We start from the raw sequence: 21110 nt of genomic DNA, 5'->3' as shown, positions 1-21110 counted from the left end.
TCTGTGTATTGCTTACCTTATTCAGACATCAACAGAAGCCCATTAAGTGAACACAAAACAACCAGCCTTTCCCTACTCCCTCGCAGAGACACTGGATTTCTTCCCTGAGGTGTGAAAGGTATTTGTAAATTGTCCAGATTGTGTGGAGTGGCAGACAGGGCACTTAGCCTTAATGAGCACTTTCTAGAACGATTTCCTCTGTGCCTAACAAGACTGCTTTTGATACCAAGATGTAGGAGGAACGCGTTACATTAGAATAAGAAAAAATCCCTGCGGAATGCTGGGGGAATCGTGAGGGTAGGAGCTCCTCCTAGGCTTAATCAGGCAATCAGCAGTTGCAAGAACTGTTGCTGATGACAGAGGAAGATTAATTTCATTTCCTCCAATTCAATATGCTTCATCACTTAAGATCCTATACATCTTTTATAAGTATTGGAATGACATCATTATTCCCCAGTATTAGTAAGCTGGCATCTTTTATTGCCAAATATATATATATATATATTGCCAAGCAAAAATATATAAATAATATCAGACACCTGATCCCAATAATCTGGCTCAAACTTTCCTGACCCTTTTTCACCAGAAGTTCAGATTCCAGTTCCAGCTCTTTCTTAAATATCAGAATCTGAAGACATTAATTGCATATCATAAATCTCCAGCTGCTGGAGGCCTCTGATGACAGTAGCATCCTGATTTATTTTTTCCTGAAGTTTCTAACCACAGCAGCTGTAAAGCAAGTCTTGAAAACATTATTAATCATTCCACACGACCAAAAAGCAAGTAGCAATGACACCACAATTATGTTTTAAAGTATCATTACTTTTAAGCTGTGGTTGTGCATTTATTGTAGCTTGTCTCACCAAGAGCCAATGCGAGCACTTCATACAGGATCTGCAAAAATCATAAGTATATCTACACTCCAGTGAATGGAGAAACAAAAGCACACACGCCCAGCTTTGGTTGTGCTTGGGATCCATATGTTACAAAAACATTATCTACTGCAATCTCAAATGAAGGCTTTGCACCTGTGGCACAGCCCACAGCATGGATTAGCACCCTGATTTATTCAAAAATAAAAAATAAAGCTGAGTTATTCTTTCAGCTTTTATTGTCCAGGATGTGATTATTATGCTGATCCCAGCTTCCATCTGCACAATTCCTGAAGCTCTGCCCATACACACAACTATTGCACTGGGTCTGGCTGGGATGGAGTTAACGTTCCCCACAGCAGCCCATTCAGTGCTGTGCTCCACACGCGCAGCAAGAGCAGCCCTGGTATCGCACCAGCATTTTGTCTGTTGCTGAGCAGTGCTGGCACAGCATCAAGATCCTCCCCAAGCCTTCCCCCAGACCCCCAAAGCCAGGAGGCTGGGGAAGGGGCAAGAGCTGGGGAGGGGACATGGTCAGAGCTGCTGACTTCAACCAACCAAAGGGATGTTCCATGCCATATGGTGTCACACACAGCAATAAAAGGCTGGGAAGGGGAACTCTCAATATGAAATGGCTGTCCTCTCAAACAGCCACTGTTTATTGAGGCCCCACAAGATGTAGCCAAATATCTCTTGCATATGGGAAGTAGAGAATAATTGTTCTCTCTCTCTTTTTGCTTCTGTTTGGCCTTTGCTTTTTTTTTTTCCTCTCTTTCCTTTGACTAAATTATCCTAATCTCAACCCATAAGCCTTTTTTTCCCCCCATCATATTTTCTCCCCCCAAGCCCTTCCTTTGCGAAGTGGTGGAGATGAGCCACCCAGCTGGATGAAACCACCACAGTTCCCTTAGTTGCTCTTCTTAAGTCCTGTTTTTCAGTCCCTTCACGAGCTTTGTTGCTCTTCTCTGAACAACTTGAGCTCCATATCCTGTTTGTAGTGAGGGGCCCAAACCCAAATGCAATCCTTGAGGTGCAGTCTCACCAATGCCACATACAAGGGGACAATCTCCTCCCTAGCCCTGCTGGCCACACCATTTCTGATGCAGGCCAGAATGCCGTAGGCCTTCTTAGCTACCTGGGCATATGGCTGGCTGATGTTCAGCCGGCTGCTGACCAGCACCCCCAGGTCCTTCCCCGCTGGGCAGCCTTCCAGCCATTCTTCCCCAGGCCTACACCACGGCACGGGGTTGTTACGACCCAAGCACAGTAGTACCTGGCACTGAGCTGTGTTGCATGTCATGCGACTGGTCTCAGCCCTTTGATCCGGCCTAACCAGATCCCTCTGCACAGCCTTCCTACTCGCCAGCAGACCAACACTCCCACCTCGCTTGGTGGTGTTTGTGAACTTGCTGAGGTCACAGAGAAACTCAGTAGTTAGTAAGACAGGGGAACAGACTGTGCTGGTCATGGCTCAGTTAAAAAGTGTCCTGGGTATGTTCTTCTGCTGCCCACCCTTATCCCTCCCTTTCCTTACCTTTGTCCTTTCCCCTAAACATCCCATAACTTTTACAAAACCTTACAAATTCTTCCTAGTATTCCATATTTTCATACATTCCCACAGCCAGCCCCCTTCAAATATCTAATCATATAATAATCTTGATTTTGTGGTGCCCCTGTTAAGATTACACCTGAGTAGTTTCTTTTAACAGCCCATCAATGACTGCTGAGTTCTCCTCATTGTTATTGTCTCACTTATTACCTATTTGCTAATGTTTGTGCATATTTGCTTTACCACTTTTCTTGTTGCTTGTTACTTCTATTACACTGGATAGTCCTTAACCAGATAACTTAATGGAGCAGATGCTCTTACATCCCTTGTACTGATGATGGCATACAAGAAAAATGTTGCTGTTCATTTAAGTTCCTGAAATCATGCTGCTTTTTGTGTTGGTTCTGGTTTAAACTCTGCTATTGAGTTACTGCTATCACTTGCTTTTCTTTACTGCTTATTTTTGCAGGGGAAGAGCTCCAGTTATCTTCAATGAGATTTCCTGCAGGATTTAATGAAACCTGAGTATTACATACTTACCGGAGTTGTAATGTTATAATCCCAGGGGCGGGAGTTACTTTTATAGATTTCTTAAGTCTCTGAATTGTGCCAAGAGCCTCAGCTCTATGTCTAGCATGGAAACCTTCCAGCAAGGGCAGCTGTTGTGCTTGCACTAAAAATAATGTTATCTGCTTGGCTATATGCTCAAGGTCCCGTCTTTAGATGACAATGAGGAGCAAATGATCTTGCTGTGTGTTATGGCATATGAACACCAGCATACTCTAGAGAAATAGTGTAGTGACATCACGCCAATCTATGTACAGATTTGCTGAAAACATAATGTTCATACTTTTAAAAACATTTTAATTATTGAGGACATATTGTGTAAAAATCCGTAGAATTCTTTTCTAGCCCCTAAATTTAAGAAGCTGGGCAAAATAAGGAAAATAGTATCATTTAGAAGAAACACGGTCTCCCAGTTAAGGATCTGTAACTGGAAATAACAAGAGGTACTCTGCTCCTTTTCTGTACCTCTGCATAGATGTGTGAATTTAGGTATATTACAATGTCTTTGACATGATTTTGAGAGGCATCTTGTGAGTTTTGGTGCAGATATTGAAGGCAAGGAACAATTTCAGAGAAAGTAACTTGTTGCAGTGACATGTCCAACATCTTATTAAAACTGTCTGCAGCCTAAAAATTTTATATATGTTGGATTTTGTTGCACTTATGGATGTAGCATTATCTGTTGTATTAATGGCAGTCTCTAATGTAACCTGAATTACTTTAAAATAAGAAAAGCTCAAAGCAACTGAGAGGCTTTGAGGTAAAACAGAACATAACTAGTGCAGGATGGGGATGGATTCCAGGGGTATGAGGGATCTGAACTCAATGTTTTCCTTCCCAGCTTGGGAGTCCCATTCTTGAAACCTTCTGTGTTGACTGCAGGCTCAGAACCAAAGCAAGAACTCTGGTCAGTGAAGAGGTGAGCAGGAAAAGATGTACACAGGATATTCACTATGGGAGTAGTGTTGGGTATTAACTGTGGAAACATCCACAGAGCTGTAATTCTGAGGAAAACAAAGTCAGATGAAGAAGAGAAAAAAATGCATCTCTGAGAATATTGTTTGGCTATACTGACTGTCCCTTTGGCCTGTGTGAACTCAAATATCTAGTCTGTGTTTACAGAAGCATTGTGGCAATGCTGTCGTTTCTGAGGCTTTTGCAATGTTAGCTTGAAGTATGGTTGTTTACTGTTCATAATTCTTTGGTTAGAAAATTTGAGTCATTCAGCTGGAAGAACATAAAAGAATCACAGGATTTAAACTATCAATCATAAATAAACAATCCTAGCACTCATGCAGTGTGTAATTTATTCAGAAAAAAAATGATTCAACACACACAAGTAATGAACATGGTTGGGGGAGGCATTGTTTTCTTCTGAAGTTATTTGGGAACAGGAAATGGTTAAAAACCAATCAGCTGTAATATGCAATATTTACAAACATATGTAGAAATAACTTACATGCATCTAAAAAAACTAAGACTCGATAGAGTAAGAAAACTATTTTAGGATAGAAATCAGCCCACCCAAGATTATATGCAGTGCATCAGCAGAAAACTAATTTAGGGATGGGAGATTAGAACTGAGGTGCATGAGTTGGGCTGTGGTGCCCAGGAATGAAGTACCAGCACAAGTTTAGCCAAGGGATATTAGGCCACGTTTTGAGGAGAACATCCCCATTGCAGGATCAGGCTGTTGTTATGCTGTGGATTGTAGCTGTCAAGAGCGAGGTGGTAGGACTAGAGCTTATTGGGAACAATGTCCACTAGACTTTTAAAAAGGCACGATCAAAAATCTTTGTCTGCTGGCTAGCTGCACAGCCCTATTTCATTGCTTCCAGCAAAACCTGCACCATTCTTGCCTTGCCACCAAATGATATTGTCACTTCAATTCATACCGAATTTCTCCTGTTATGAGTTTCATTGTCTTTCTCTCTCATGTCTGGCCCCTGTGATGCACTAACAAGCTGGCCTGCTTACTGTATTCAGACATCATTCTGGTGATTAAACCATATGGTAGGGAGCATGGGAATAAAATCAGCACTGGCAGAACATTGTGCTTTTCTTTATCTTCATTTGGGCTGTGAAGATCACTGTTCTGTTTACTAGAAGCCATTTAACAGGCATTTCTGTGATAAACATCTGAGACTTGAAGGAAAGCAGAAATGCTGTCCTGGGGAAATGGTTTAGTGATGGGGTATCTAGCTAGCAAAAAGGATAATGGAAGAGTATCAAACCTTTTTATGTTAAATATTTGGTTTTGTTATAAAACTGTTTTCTCTAATGGTTTGGCTGCCCCTATTTATGGTTTATCTGTAGTCACAGGTGCAAGCTGCAAAGTGAGAGGGTTGTGCATGAAATTTAAAGCACTGCACCCCACAGTGTGAGTGTGCTGTGCTTGAATTTATACTGAGTTTGACATTCATGAATTCATATAATCTAATACAGGGTTAAGTGACTTCATTCTCACTGCATGCTGCTCAGGCTAGAGAGACAATTTTGCATATTTCTTTTTTTAAACCAAAAAATCTAATGCAAGAGAAAGAGAAGGCTAAAGGACAAAAGAGATTCTTTGCAGAGTCCTGTTCACCAGATCTCAAAAAGGGTGTAATAGGACTTTAAGGTACAAAGAAGGTACAAAGGAATTGAGGATGTTCAGAAAGATGGAACAATTCAGCATGAAGACTCTAAATGGACTGGAAGTTTTTGTCTTAGGAGAGAGGCAACTGAAAAAAAAATATGTAAAGATTTATAACATCACAAGTAGCATGTAGAAGAGGTATAAAGAATGATTACTCACCATTTGTAACACAGCAGGCACACACGGAAAGGATGAACAGGTTTAAAATTTGAGGAGAAGGTTCCTTTTTCACACAGCATGGAATGAAGGAGAATAGGAACTGTTTCCGTAAGTCTTTGTGACAAAGCACAAAGAAGCTTGTGAAGAACAGGTCTGTGGATGACGTGCATCTGGTCTTCTCCATTAATAGTCCCAATTCTCTGATTCTGGAAAGTTGGAAAGGACCAAAAGCAACCCTGCTTCTAGTACTTTATTCCTTAAACATTTTCTGTAAGCCATTCCTAGGGATAGGGTGTTGACCTCATTGAACTTGCACAGTAGAGTCCTTGGTATATTGATATATTCTCAGTGTGTTAACCTATTCCAGTGCTGTAAAGCTGTGTGCACATAGAGCTGGACGAATAGATGCGCATAAATGGGGACATACGAGATTCAAGGTGTGAGCATCAGATCAGGACGTAAAGCCTGCTCACTTCTATCCTGAGACTTCTTCAGTTGCCATCAGTTTCTCACAGGATGCAAGGGGTAGTGTTAAATGAGAGGCTGAAAATGGGTTAGGCAGTTCAAATGAGATCACGCCGTAAAGATGGATTGAACAAGATGGCAGAATACTCCTTCCTCTCTCCATCACTGCTTTTCCTTTCTCCCTGTAATTGGACAGTTTGTCATCACAAATATGGGAATTTATCATTTTCACCATTGTCCCCCAATGATGTTTAATTAACGTTTGCATTGTGTCCCTTTGCAGATTCCTTCTACCTCCCTTGCTACAGTCATAACACTCTGACAGCCACAAACACTGGAGATTTGGGAAGATTATTCTCCTTGCCATTATTTTCTCAGAAAGAGATGGCCAGAAACTTGAGAAGGACATACTAAAACAAAGAAAAGCAAAAAAGGATCTTCCAGTGAGCTATGAAAATGAGTCTGTACAAAACTTTAACAGGAAAGAAATTTCTTTTTTGTCAGAAAAATCCATCTGTAAGCCTGTACATTTTGGGAGATAATTTGTCTTTGAGAGGTGCCTGAAGCTTCTTACATTTGACTTTTTTTAAAGCAAGCCTGACAAATGATGTGAGAATATTCTGCAAGGATGATTCTTAGGAAATTAATCTTCAGGTGTACCAAGCTTCATCTCTCTCCTACTTCCACAGTTTTACATTTAAAAAAAAAAAACATTGGGAAGTTTTCATAAATGATGTAAAAGTTGCAGTTGCTGCAGAAGAAGAAAGTTGAGCGATCAAACTATAGAAACAGAAGACAATCAACGGAGTATTAGAAATACACAGAAAGTTATTAGGCGTATCACTAAATAACTCAAACTTTAACTCACACCCTTTCATTATTCTCTCTAATACCATATCATACCATACAAGAACTAAGTAGTATTTAAATAGGTCCAATTCAAAAATCTGTTGAACATTTAAATTAGATAATACTTTGAGAAACTAAAACCAAGCGTACACCAAGTGTACCAAGCAAAGGAGGAAATCTGAGCCTTTATTCATGTGGTCACTTGATGCATTAACTTACTTCCCCATCTAAACCAAAAGATTTTTCCAAGATACATGAGAACATCGTATTTTGGCATAGAATAAATAGGAGTTATACAGCAAAAGTGCATAAGCATCCACTCAAAGCTTCACAGAAGAAAACAAAAAACTGATTAAGAAAGGTAATGGAAATGTTATGGCCAGTGCACACATAAATGGAAAACTGGCAATAAATTTATCATGCTATTAGACTACAGCATACACTAAATTAATTGGAACTAACCTAGACTACAGTATTATCTGATTTATTTATTTATTTTGAATTTGATTAATGAGTTCAGAAAAAAAAAAAAAAAAAAAGAAAGCCATTTGACTTTTTTCCGTCATTCCTCCATGCCACTTGGCCCTGCACTCGCGGCTTTGGTCCTGAACAAGGCCTGTGAGGAACGACCACTGAAGGCAGCCTGGTGCCCGGGTCAGGGCTTGCACTGCCCGGTGGCCATGGGGTTGCCTGTGGTCCCTGGGGGCACTGAGGATCCCGTGGGCCCTGCAGGTCAGTCCCACAGCACCAGCACCATTGCTCGCTGCTCCTGCCCTGCAGACAGCCAACATGCCGGGAGGGCGATGGGGCTCAGCGCTGTTTGGGCATGCTGAGACAGGCCCAGTGTATAATTCAGCACAGCACAGCAGCATGGCACAGTCCCATGACATGGTAACTAACTGCCTCTGCCTGCTGCAGCCAGACAGACACTGGTCCCCCTTCTTATTTCGCTGCTTGTTTTTAATTGGCCTACAGGAAAACACGATGCCTACAAGAATTGAAGCACTGCATTCCACAGCACTCAGATCCTTCCCAAAGCTGACTTTTGTGCTAAACTTCAATTAATCATAGCCTCCCAGTCTCCACATGGTTCAGCTGCGCTCATTTAGCATACATTTAATTGACTGCCACTTCCCACACACCTGAGCAGGGAAGCACCCTCAGCTGCCCGGAGTTCTGTTGTCTGAAAGCTGACCCCAGCACATGAAGCACAACCTGGACGCACGCACCTCTCCCCCCTCACGCACCTCTCCCCCCTCGGCGAATAAAAGCTGATACAGGAACCTACTGACAGAGGACACACAGATGCCAAAGGACAAAATTAAAGACAATAATTTGTACTTTATTAAAAACAAGCACCCCCACAGCAGCCCGCAGGAAGGGCCCCTCAGCGGGCAGCCCCCAGCCTGCCCTAGGCGACCCCTCTCCACCACGAACAGCTTCTCCCCCTGCTGCCTGCTGCCGGCTCCCCGCGCATCCCCCCCCCAGCCACCGCCCTCACGCGCCGCGGGCGGCCCGGCCCTGCCCGTAACATATGGCCCGCAACCAGCCCCCCCCCGCCCCGGCCCGTGCGCAGCTCGGCGCGGGGCACTCTGGGTAATGTAGTCCCTGTCGCCTGCCGCCTCGTTGTGACAGGCGGTGGGGGGGCGCCCTCCGCAAGGCATCATGGGCCTTGTAGGAACGGGCGCGGGAGCCAATCGAAGCCCTTATCTGGGAAGACCATCTCACGTGGCTGGCGCCTGCGCTTTCCTTCTCGCGATCCCATTGGCTGGCGGGAGGGCGTGACAGCCGCTCAGCCCCTCCCCCCGGCCAATAACTGCGGGCCATGTAGCGCGAGCCGCTCCCCGGGCGGGCTGTGTGCAGCGCCGCCGCCAGCTGCTGCTCCGGTCCTGTCAGCGCGGGGAGCCGATTGGTGGAGCCGGGCGGGGAGCGGGGCCAGGGGGCCGGGCTCGGGCTCCGGCGGCGGTGGCCAGGAGGAGGAGGCGGCGGCGGGATGGGGCGGCTGCGCCTGCTGCTGCTGCTGCTGCTGGGCGCCGCCGCGCTCGGGGCCGTCGCGCTGGCGGCAGCCGGTGAGTGCCGGGCTCCTCCTCCCCTCCCTCCGTTCCTTTCTGTTCCCTCTCGCCGGGCCGCGGCCTCGCCCCCGGGCCTGCCGCAGGGGGACGTGTTGGGGGGGAGGGGGTGCGGCCTGCCCCGGGGGCCGGCGCTGCCTTCAGCAGCCGCGGGGAGCCGAAATCCGCCCTCCTGCGTGGCTTTCCTCCCTCCCCGGTGAGTGCTTCGTGGCCGAGCGGTTGGCAGCGCCGGGGCTGGCGGTGCCAGGCCGGCCTGTCTCTGCAGGGCCCGCACAGCGCTTCTGCGGCCCGCGCAGTACCCACGCCCTGTCCTGCTCCTGCTGCCCGGTGTTTCTGGCAGGCTGTCACCGGCTTCGTGCCCGCGTCTCTCCCCCCGGGGGGGGAGGAGCACACAAGGCATTTAGCTGCACAGAGTGACTTCAAATCCTGCGAGAACCCCTTTAATATACAGCCTTGTTTGGGGCTGCTTGTGGTGTGCTTTTAGACTCTCAGCAATAAGTCAATAAAGTAATTTCACCTCTTCTCTAGAGGGAAGGTCAGTGGTCTGGGGTTTGTTTTGTGAGTGCAGTAGGAAGTTAAGTGTTTAAGCTGTGTTATTGCAGTTCATATGGGATAACAAGCGTAGTTATATGAGCTTAGTATATAATGTTGTAAGATGCAGAGCACTTCACAAAGCGTGGAGAAGACACATACAAGGTTTGTGAAGCCAGAGAGGGGAGGCACCGAGACTGAATGATGTGTTCTCCCTGATAACATCTCAAAAGGCAAAAGCTAAGAAGAGCAGAGACTATTGAAGTGAGATGAACTATCTGTTACGTGCATGGAAGCTATGTGTCAAAAACATGGGCTGTTAACTGCACAGCTGTGGCTGTGGTAGCTTATAGGATGTGGGTCTTCTGACTTGATTGCTTTGCTGCTATCACGCAGCAGTGTTTGTGAGTATGAGGTTCTTACAGCCCACATCAGCCTTGAAAAAAAGTATGTTTAGAGGCAGTTGAACTAACACAATTAATAGCCTCAAGGCAGCCCATGGTATAGTGCCTGACAGAGGGAGTGCTCTTGCCAGGCTTAAACCACTGCTGAGGTTAAATTGTTCATTGATATCCAGAAATAGTGAGGGGAGAGTGTTAAATTATATGAGGAAGGCCTTTTTTTGCTCCTAATCTGTCTTTGTTCTTAAAGAAAAAAAAAAATGATTGCTTCAGAGGTGTTTGGGTTTCCTGCAGTAACAGTAACTAACACCTTGTGTGGTAGCCTCTGATCAACTCCTAGCAGAAGTGTTCACGGTGTCTTTGAACAGTTGATCATTCCTAATGCCTGAAAATGGTTTTCTAGAGTCTAAATATATTGAAGGGAGAGATTTTAAAAAGGTTAAAAATGGTTCAACTATCATTTTCTAACTCAAGGCAGTCTTAATACAGACTTTGTCAGCCACTTAGCTGTAAATTTAAATTCCAACTCTGTAGTCGTTGTCTGTTTAAATCAATTTATTAAAAACTCAGTGCGAATGCAGGTAAACTCAGGCTTAAAAATGAGTGTTATTTGTTTAAAGGTACCATATTTATACAGATTTTGTAGAAATTGAAAGTTGGGTCTGGGGAAAGAATGTGAAGGAGTCTGTGGGGCACTGGCAAGAGCAGCTAAAATGGTAGCTGTTCCTGTTCCAGCAAAAGGTGGTAATCTGCTGCTTATCACAGCAGCGATGGCCTTCTTCTTCTGTTGATCATTTATTAAGAATGTTAGGGGGGAAAAAAAAGCCTTCTCTTACTTGTTTCTGATTGCAGGTATTACTTGCTACTTGGTATTCTGCCTCACTCACAGGCCTGAGGAGGCTGAAGTTCTTTCATTCTGCCCGAGGAGAGGAAGTGGTTCTTACTCAGGCTGTCCTGCACATTCCTTGGCTAATGTCAGTGCTAAGCAGTGCTTTTTCATACTGGTATTAGCTGGTAGGACAACTGAGTACAGGCACGTAATAGATACTTGAGTCTGTTCTGGTAAGTCAGAGCTCAGTGGCTTTCCTGACCCTTTTGATTTTTCTTACCTAGCTGGAAAACTTTCTTCAACTTGCTGCCTTCTTGGGAATCTCAGTCTCTACAGAGGGACTGCTGCAGAGTAAGTTTTGTAAATAGCTAGCCAGCAATTGTAAGGAGACTGAAAAAAGATTTGTATTCAGGGTGAGGGTTGACCTATATCTTAATCTGGTAATTGCCCTAAAATGAGGACACAGCAAAGATTGTAGCTGGGTATGGTTTACTTGCTGCCAGGGATTATTTGAAACTAGTCTTGCTGAATAGATGCCACATAAGGATTTTGCTCAACTTACCTCATGTTCTGGAGGTTCATGTGATAGGAACAGCATCTATGCTAAAGTGGCTCTGGTGTCCATTTCTCTTCTGAATTTAACAGTTGAAAATTTGATAAGGAACAGTCTTAGGTAATTTTATCTTAAGATTTCCCTTGTTCCTGCAAAAGTAGGATAAACAGGGCTTGCATTCTGCATCAGAGTCTAACTAGCCACTGGCATAAAAAGAATGTTGAAAGAAGTAAAAGTGCCACAGAGAATCTCTAGGACAGTGGTTGCCAAACTTCTTTTACAAAACTTTTTAATGTCCATTAACTTACAAATAAATATACATATTTATAGTGTGCTGATACTATGCACCTCATATTGTATATAAAACAAATGAATAAGTATGAGATAAAGATGAAATAAACACTATATTTTTGTTTTATTTATTAATGGTGCAAGAAAGGCTTGTTTTACACGCCCCCTGTGGTACATGTACTCCCCTAGGTGGTTGCTTTGTTGTGATAGTGTTGGAAACTTGAAAAGCCTGGCAAAAACTGGAAGGGAACTGACTGGCATTGATCGCTTAGGACTTCTGTCAGACTTTTGGGAGATTGTCCACTGCTTGCAGTTACTGAATTTTTAGTTACTTCCCAAAGATGAGCAACCAGTCCAATGTTAAAACCAGTAGTATTAGTTGCTGGTAGTAGCAGCTTTACAGACTGACAGTTGATTTGTTCTTCTAATGCATGAAAACTTGGGAGCTGCTGGCCTCTTTCAACCTAATGACATTCTTTAAATCACTGCACTACTACTCCTACCCCTCTCTCCATATTTTGAAAATAGCAATTCTTGCAAAATGTTGGGATTTTTTTATCTGGCATAGGCTGATGGAGTACTTCTGCTGTATTTAAATAGGCTCCTTGAACACTAGCTTCTCTAACTGAGGAAAAATACTTTTTTATAAAGATGATTTTAATTTTATATGAAGTGGTGGATACCTCAAGTAAGTGTTTAGCTGCATGGAGTGCCCTAAAATCCTAACAGAGCTTGAGAGCACCCGGCAGTTGAGCGCAGTTTGTAAACAAAGCTTTGTGCCATCTTGTCAGCAGCCTGTTTCAGGCACAAGTATTTTTGCCTATTCTTTCCTTTTAATGCATCTTCATCTCTTTCTAATTTGTTTAACAAATGGTGGGATTGGTTTCCTTGTGTTTTCTTTTCCTAGAAGGCTTTTTTTAATTGGGTCTGTTACCAAGGTTGCCTAATTCTATAAAGAAATGTCTGTTACCTTTGCTTTTGGATTTGCCTGTGGAAAAACAAATTAAACTATCAGCTTTAATCTTTGAAGCAGGTGCACAAACATAACATCTGTGGCTTTCTTCAGTAGTTGAGCCTTGACTAATAAGCTGTTCTTAGGTCAAACTGTGACCTTCCCCAGATCTTCCATTAACACTTTCAGAAGTTTTCTCAACTGTTTCTTAGAAGTAGACAAACTTCTGTGGGTAGTGTGTGCATATTAGTCAGCAGTCCTGTGGAGAAACACTGTTGTAAGTGATCTCTAGTCACATTATCTGTCATAACTGCAACCTTATCTGTTTTACTTAGAAGGAAGTCTGGGAGCCAAGAACAGTTAAACTCAGCTTGTCACTTTAAATCTATTTTGGAACGAATTGTTAAAGTGCAACTTTTCAATAACAGCGCTGGCTCCTTCAGAGAGAATTTAGGTGATGCAATACGTCTGAAACAGGGTGACTTGCTTTCAAGGAAGAAGAGCAGATGTAGTGAGCTGTAGCTTGTGTTGGTCTGGATCAGCTGTCTCCTGCCTTTCAGTTCACTAATCCTTTTGCCTTGAATATGGAGTCCAAATAAAAATGTTCTTACGTATATGTGCATAGGTAACATACCCTTTTTATATTTGTCATTACGTGGTCTTATGTAGTGAAGTCAACCTTCCTCAAACTGAAATCAATTACTAAAAACTTTTACCAAAAATCAGAATGGTCTAGTGCTATATCAGGTATGTAGGTTGATTTTTATTTTTGACCAGACAATAACAAATACCCTAGCTGGTATAACTGTTAAAAATAATGTTTGTTACTACAGAAACAAGCACCATTTAAGTATTTTGTACCTATTAATAGAAGTATATAGTCTACTAGGTAGTTTAACCTCTCTTCTTTTTCCCCGCTCCAGAAGCACGTGTGAATCTCTTGGCAGACTCTAGAGGCTGAAATTGCATTAATGGCATTTGGCTTTACATCAAATTTGTTTAGAATAGTAGAATGTAATTCATGGGAAACACGTTAAACTTCTGTCAAACAGCTTCCATATAGGGAGAACCAGCAAATATCCCAGATCTGTACATACTTTTTAATGTATTCAAAAAACAGCTCTTATATGGTGGTCTGAAGTACTAATATTCAGCGGTAGGACTTCTTCAGACTTACGTAGTCATTCTTCTCTGTTAGAGTCCTCAAGCTGGGAAGCACAGTGGTATCTGCTTAGAATGCAGCTAAGTCTGTTTTTTTTTTTTTCTTTTGCCTCTTTGGGTATTTCTTCCAAATTGGTGCTTGTTCTTAGGCTGGTTGCCTGGTTGCTGCTTGCAGGATCTGTTCCATCTTGAGTACTTTGTGCTGTCTCCACTACCTTCTCTGAAGAGCTCTTCACACTTTCTTTTTTGGACTTGTAGAGTACAGCTGCCTACCCACACAGGCTGTTCTAAACCCTTTTTAATCCTGTGTCTGTGGGGAGTCAAACTCATTGAGCTCTGCATCCTCTTCAGTAAGCTCAGTAGACTATGATCTGTTTGAGTTACTTCTTGCATCACTTTTGCAGCTTCACTTATCAGTCTTAAATTTTTTTTTAAAGTTATGCTCCCACAGCTTAAAGTTGATGCTTATGTTTTCACTTACCTGTTCTAACCACAGATTAGACCTCAAAAATAGAATAGGCATTTGTTGATGAGTCTCCAGAATCTGGCTTCCAAGATTTGCCTTTTCATTGCAAATACCTGCAGCTGCACCATTATTATAACAATCTTCAAGACATGAAACTGGTGATTCACAGCTTGTCACGTCAGAGATGACTGATTTCTGGTAAAGCACATCACTTGCATGAGGATGAAAAGTATGCAAGTTTTTTCTTTGCTTGCTGCCAAATGCCTACACAGAGTCAGCAGAGTTCTGTAAACTTGTAGAGTTTTGCTGATGTTCAGTATTTGTGTGGGGATTCTTTGATAGTGAGCTGTAACATACTAACTGGTGTACCTCACCTACAAGCTGTCAGTTCAGGTAGCCTTTCTGCTTGTGCAGGTCTACAGCCCATCAGTGTCTGGCCACTTCTGCAGGGTATTATACAACCCAAAATCTCAGGGTAGGGGGAGGAACTCCTAAATGTAATAGGGGTTAGTGGCACTTCTGCTTAGCTGTTCATTTAGATTTTAAGCTTTTTGTTTCAGTGAGTTGTGTATGGGAGAGAGGGAGGCCTATAGCTTTTTCTTTCAGATGTTTCTTGTTTACCTAAATGAGGTGGTGTCACATCCTGATGACTGGATCAGTCATGCTTCAGCTGTGATAGTTGTAGAGGCTTTCCATCAAGATGATAGTGCAAATAAAGTTTTCTGAAGTGCAGTGGGTAGCCCTTTAAAATTACAAGAACTAAAATTCAGAGACAACTGCAAAACAGTGGTAGAACTGTCATAAGTAAGCTTCTCTGATCTTTTTCCTCCTTTTCACTTCCATTCCTTTTGCTTTTTAGTAGGTCTCTGCCTAATGGCCTTCCTTATTTACTGTTTTTTTCTCTTTCCAGTATTTCTAACCAGTTATCCTTTCATAGCCCTTCCAAGTGAGAAAGCTGACAGTTAAACGAGGCTTGCAGCTCTTGAATGGAACCTTAGAGCTAAAGTGATGTCTCACAGTTTCTCTTCTGAAGAGAAACCTCTACCCAAAGGTTTGAGTATGCTGGCCAGGCAAAATGAATTGGTATTCCTCTGTGAAGAGTAATGTTTAATTAAAAGTGAGGTGGTGTTAATGTGACTGGTCACTAATGAAGCTGTTTATACTAAAGCTGATTTGGTGACTCAAATCCTTGGGTTCCACAGGTTGTTTTCACTTGCTATTTACCTTTTCAAGCAGTTTACCTGAACTGGAACAACTCAGATGGCATGGTTAATCTAGAGGATTAATTTGGGTTAAAAAAAAGCAACAACGTTTTGGATATTGCACAAAATTGTAGAATATTTCAGAAAAGTTGTAAAATATAATATCTTAAAAATATATATGGGAAAGGTTTTTAATGACTTATTACATCTTTTTGTAGATGAAGAGGGAAATCAAGATGAATCCCTGGAGCCAAAGGTAAGGAAATACATTTCTAGTAATTCTGTCTTTCTCTTGTGGAGTTGAGAACAAGGGTCTGAAATTCCAGAACTATGATTTGATTCTTGTTTTAAAATGTTCTGTAGCTTTCATTGTTTCATTAACTTCTGTGTAACAGAAGTTGTTGTGTATGTATGTTGTGCTGTATCTTTTGAAGTACATTTTTCACAAAAACGGGAATCGATGAGAGCTGGTAGCAGTAGCTCAATTTACTTCTGGTACTGCTCTTTAAATGTCATATCTTTAAAAAGTAATCATTTTTTCCAACTGCTGCTCTTCCATTTCTAATCTAAAATACATGGCTGCTCCCTTTCAGACTTTAGCTGCAGAGGACCAGGTAAAGGACCATTCCACGGGAACTCGAGTGGTAGCAGGTCAGATCTTCCTTGAATCAGGGAAGTCAGACTCTCAATCCGAGGATGAAGAGAACTTTCACAGTCAAGAGGAAGAAAAAGAGAATTCACTGGAAGAGTTGAACTCTCTAGAAATGTCCAACCTACTAAATAAAGAATTGGAAGAAGCAGAAATACAGAGTCCAGGTAACTGCTCACAAGATTTTGAACAAGTGGCAAGAAAGACACGTATGAGTAACTGTGGGATGTAGATAAACAGAAATAGTTATTTAGAACATATTAAAAAAACAAGCATCTGAATTTTTCCAGAAATGAATGGTAATTGGTGCCTTTTTTATCAGGAGGTAATGTAAAGAGGCTTTCAAATATACTGTGTTTGAAGTCTTAGTGTTTATTTTTATATTCATTTTCAATTTTTCATAACTCTTATTGCTTCCATCTTCCTGGAAAGCTTTAACTATCAAATAGATAAAGTATGGATGTCTTCACATACTCAGGTACACATACTATATTCTGTGTATATATAGTAACTGTAGAAAGAGAAATTGCATTAGTGTTACAGCCTACTGGCTGTGTCCCTGGAGAATGAGTTGATGGAGAGGAACAAATTGTTATATGAATACAAGTTTCCTAGGAGCATTAGGGTAACACCTAAATTGCATGTAAACTTCAGTAAACTTTCAAATACAGGTAGAACCTTGTGTTCTTGTGCCTAAATTCACCAGGAAGTTCTAGTATATCTTTTTTACTTACAGTAATATGAGTTTAATATGATTATTTTGGACTTGTAGTTAGTGGATGATACAGTTGAGTACTCCAGCCTTTGCAGCAAATAGTTTCGTTTTTACCTGTTTGTAAAAAGTAAATCTTCAACTAAGAAGTATAGTTACATGGTAATACTAAGCTGCCTATTTTCTTAACTCATGTCTTGAATATCAAAAGAAAACGGGAATAATGAATAGGGTCTCTGTTACTTTCTGTTTTTCAGTATTTTCTAATAAGCCTTTCTTATTGATGCAGAACTAGTATACAGTTAGTAAAAAGTCACTAATAGGATAAAATACTGCTGTTGAGAGGTATGATGTTGTACAGGGAGGAAGTATATGAAGTCCACTAAATAGTTTTCTGCCACAAAAGTGAGCTATGCATTGTATTTACGCAGTGCAGTCTATTTCAAAAGTAAACTTCAAGATTTTTTCATTTCACATCAGAAAGATGTGACCAGATGGCTTGCCCCCAAGTATTGCTTTTAACTAAGGTTTTTAACTATACTTGTCAGAATACTGCATGCAGGTGACTTTAAAAACTATAAACTTACTTGTCCTGTTCAGTTCTTTTGAACCTGTTAAAGTAAGTTAGTGGTGTGGATGGAGGGATTACTGTTTTTATCTGTAAAACAATTCTGAAGGAAAAGTGCCGGGGGGGGGGGGGGGGGTCATGCTAAAGGAAAACTTCACTGTCAGGCTTTTTAACTGAGTGGGACAGGGAGATTGAAGCTTTTCTGAATACAGTTTGGCTCACGTGCATGGTGATTGCAAGAAAAAAAAATTCAAGTTTCCACATGTATTTTGGAGGTTATTGAGCAGGGAAAAATTCCATTCTCAGAAACTTAGAGTTAGTACTATTAAGGCTTTCCTTTTAAGAAAAGTTCTCTTCTTCTTCAGTGCCCTTTTCTCTTCTAATCAGTGAAGAGTTCTTGTGTGTGTAGTCTAAAAAAATAGTTTTTCATGCTCTTATTTTCCATGTTTTTGTTAGTATGGAAATATATTGTTAGAGCTTTTGTTGAAAACTGCTCACTACTTTTTACAGAGCTGGCAATTCCTGCCACATTTGTCTTCCTGTTTGGACGAATCTTTCAGTGATCGTACTTTTCTGTAACATTTTTAAATAAATAATCTATATTTGGGTTTCTTCCAGTGTGTAAAGTATGAAATATAAATAAGGACAACATGATAAAACACCATGTATACAGCTGTTTTGCTGTGTCTGAATAAATCCCCATTTGTGTGCACAAATTGACAAAATATCCTCCATGTAAATTACATGTATTTATCATTCCTCAAGTACCTTATAAACTGTGGTTAACATTTTATCCTGTAATAGCATGCTTGTGTTGCTTCAGGAGTTAATATTTGTGGCTATGTGGGGGGAAAACTGCATTATGGAATAGTATATAAAATTTAAAAAGGCAAAAGGGAGGACTGGGTTGGAGTAGTTTCATAACTTTAGTGTACAACTAACTCTTATGCACAGCGTTGTCTAAATAGTTCATGTCCAATTGCTTTCACTCTAGGAGGTAATGTTATACTTGCTATACAAGTAAAGTTTCAAATTCCAAGTTGTATTAACATCCTGGACCTGGAGTTTGCTCATAGTGATAAGAGGTCCCATCTGTTCTAGTTGCATGTACTTTTAGCATGAGTTTGTGCGTTACCCAATGGCTAACAGATGTCTGAAGTGATTCAAGGCTAATTACGTGTAGATGCATTATTTTTTTTCCAGTTTCTGAAAATAACTCTGTTCTGTGTGTTAAGAGCTAATAAACTTGGGTGGGAATATCTGCCAAGGAATTGAATTCTAAAGAGCAATTTGAGCAAGCTCTCTAATTCTGGAGATTTTTTCACTTTAAAAAATGGTATGGTCTCTAGGCCTTATAAAAATGGCATAGTCTCTAGAAAAAAAGAGAGCTAGCTCTGTTGACAGCCACAAGAACTAGAAACTTAACTGGAAAGAACAACGCAATTGGCCTTCTTTGCATGTCTCTTCAAATTGCATGTCTCTTCAAATGTCTTCAGATAAAGCTGAAGCTAACTTCTGGTTTTAGCATAGTGAAACAGAAGGAACTTTATAAAAGGCTAATAGAAATAATTTCATTTTCAAAAACTGAAGATAATAGTCGTTATAGAAGGTTGACTTACAATATTGCAATACTGGAATCACTAATGTTTGTCTAGTGCTTCAGAAATCAGAGCGCTGAAAGTACTCTTGAACGCAACTTAAACTTGTGAAATGAAATAAAGATTTCAATGCAAGTATATGCAGCAGTAAAGAGCGAGAGGGCTCAGTGATTTTGTAGTCTTTTCTTACGATTGTATTTTCTAAATGTACTCCTTGCTGATACTCAAGTATTTTCAGTAGCCTGGTGAATAGTTCTGTTGAATGGCTACATCTTGCACTATGGCTAAAATGAATAAATGCACTGGAATGCACTTGGTGGGTAGTCTTTTGCGTGAGGAAGGGAGTACAGAGAAGTGAAACTAAAAGGAAGGGCTGTTTATTATGGTAGGCAAAATATATATATTTGATCTGTATTCTACACTCTTAAGTATTTTCTTTGCTTAGAAATAAGGAATAGAAGAAATTGCATACTTTCAATTAAGAAATGGAACAGTAATATTTTTGAAGCGCTCCTTAGGAAAGTAACTGCTTTTTCAGGCTTTGGTAAATTAGAAACTTTACTGAAAAGTTGATGAAATGCAGTTTTTAACTTCACAGAATATAATACCAACATAGGAGTGCTTTTCTGTATATAGTAGGTGACTTTATAGAATAAAGGGAAGCAGTCTTACTCCTGGGTATCTATTTTCAGTTTTGACAGCTATTGGAGGCACTGCGGATGGTGAACCTTGTCACTTCCCCTTTTTGTTTATGGAGAAGGAGTATGCAGAGTGCACTGCAGATGGGAGGGAAGATGGTAGGCTTTGGTGTGCAACAACCTATGATTACAAGAAAGATCAAAAGTGGGGCTTCTGTGAAAGTAAGTAACCTCATGTCTTTATTCTTGTCCAAGGAATGCTTTCTTAACTCAGTTTTTTTCATACCTCATGCCCCCTATTACAAGGTCTAGAAGTCCTGGTCATGTATTAATGGCCACCTCGTATAAGAAATTATAAAGGCAAAGTTCTTGTGATGGGAAATACTGGAAAAGATCATAATGCAAATGCAACTTGTGGGAAATCTTGCAGTGGAGGCACCTGTAAAATTGACTTTCAGAGGTTGTAGAAGTACAGGGGTTTGATGGTGTTCCACATTATACTCGCTGATTTGTTGCACAGGAGACGCTGTTCTAGAAAACATTCTCCTGAAGGAGGACCTTTCTTCTTTGCACATCTTGCTTTGGAGCAATGAAAGGAATGTTTTAATAACAAACTCCTATGAGAGAGATCACATGGGAAGAAACCATCTCCCAAGATACTCAATGCCTCCTTTTTTAATTACATGGGATTGCTTATTGGTATTCAGAAACACCATTTTGGCTGTATTTACCCTTAGAACAAATGGGAATTTTTGAGTGAATAGTCTTGAAGATGTGTAATTGGAGATCTTAATATTTTGGAGTTATTTTTTTTTTAAAAGCTGAAGAGCAGTCTAATAAGAGAAGGCAAATGCAAGAAGCTGAGGATGTCTATCAGACCGGAATGAAAATCCTTAATGAAAGCAGTAAAAAGGCTCAGAAGAAAGAGTAAGTCCACCCTCTCCATCCCCACAAGAGAATGACTACATAGCTGATCAGTCTGGCTTAACTAAGAACTAATCTAAATGAGATTTCCTGGGACTTTCCCACTTTATGGAATTTAGCATGGTAGTGAAAGTTAAAAGTGATTTGAGGGCATTTAGAAAGAAAACTTGTTTGCTTTCCTCTAACTACACAAAAATTTATATGCATTTCTGAAGAGTGGGTGTATTTAAAACATTGAGTTTAATGCAAGGTGGTGCTGCAGTTTTCTAGTTACAATCTAAATGTGGAAACTGCCTGGGAAGAAACTGAGGATGTAATATGAGGTAATTGACATGCCCCTTTTCATATATTTCTTATGGTCTTTCTCATTCTGCTTCAAAGATGAATGAGCAGGAAAGATGAGCATTTCTTATCCTGCTCTGTTTTTGTTCTTGCTTTCTGATGGTCTCAGCAGAAAAATTAGTTTT

At 41.1% G+C, this 21110-nt stretch overlaps 1 protein-coding gene across 2 annotated transcripts in view; it reads left to right on the top strand.

Annotated features, from left to right (window-relative positions):
- The first annotated feature begins 8957 nt into the window (after positions 1–8957).
- The window catches only part of SEL1L (SEL1L adaptor subunit of ERAD E3 ubiquitin ligase), a 31498-nt gene continuing 19345 nt past the window's right edge, over positions 8958–21110 (top strand). The window contains exons 1-5 of one of the 2 annotated variants that reach the window (XM_035327352.1): positions 8958–9168; positions 15773–15810; positions 16148–16370; positions 19774–19941; positions 20541–20646. In XM_035327352.1, coding sequence (XP_035183243.1) covers positions 9093–9168; positions 15773–15810; positions 16148–16370; positions 19774–19941; positions 20541–20646 — 611 coding nt within the window. In that variant the 5' untranslated portion in view covers positions 8958–9092. The remainder of the gene's footprint in view (positions 9169–15772; positions 15811–16147; positions 16371–19773; positions 19942–20540; positions 20647–21110) is intronic. The other variant, XM_035327351.1, reaches the window with a different exon arrangement.

This window comes from Oxyura jamaicensis, chromosome 5, assembly GCF_011077185.1.
Source record: "Oxyura jamaicensis isolate SHBP4307 breed ruddy duck chromosome 5, BPBGC_Ojam_1.0, whole genome shotgun sequence".
In the NCBI taxonomy this organism is placed as follows: domain Eukaryota; kingdom Metazoa; phylum Chordata; class Aves; order Anseriformes; family Anatidae; genus Oxyura; species Oxyura jamaicensis.
The sequence above is the reverse complement of the archived record's forward strand: the minus strand, read 5'-3'. Positions and strand labels throughout refer to the sequence as shown.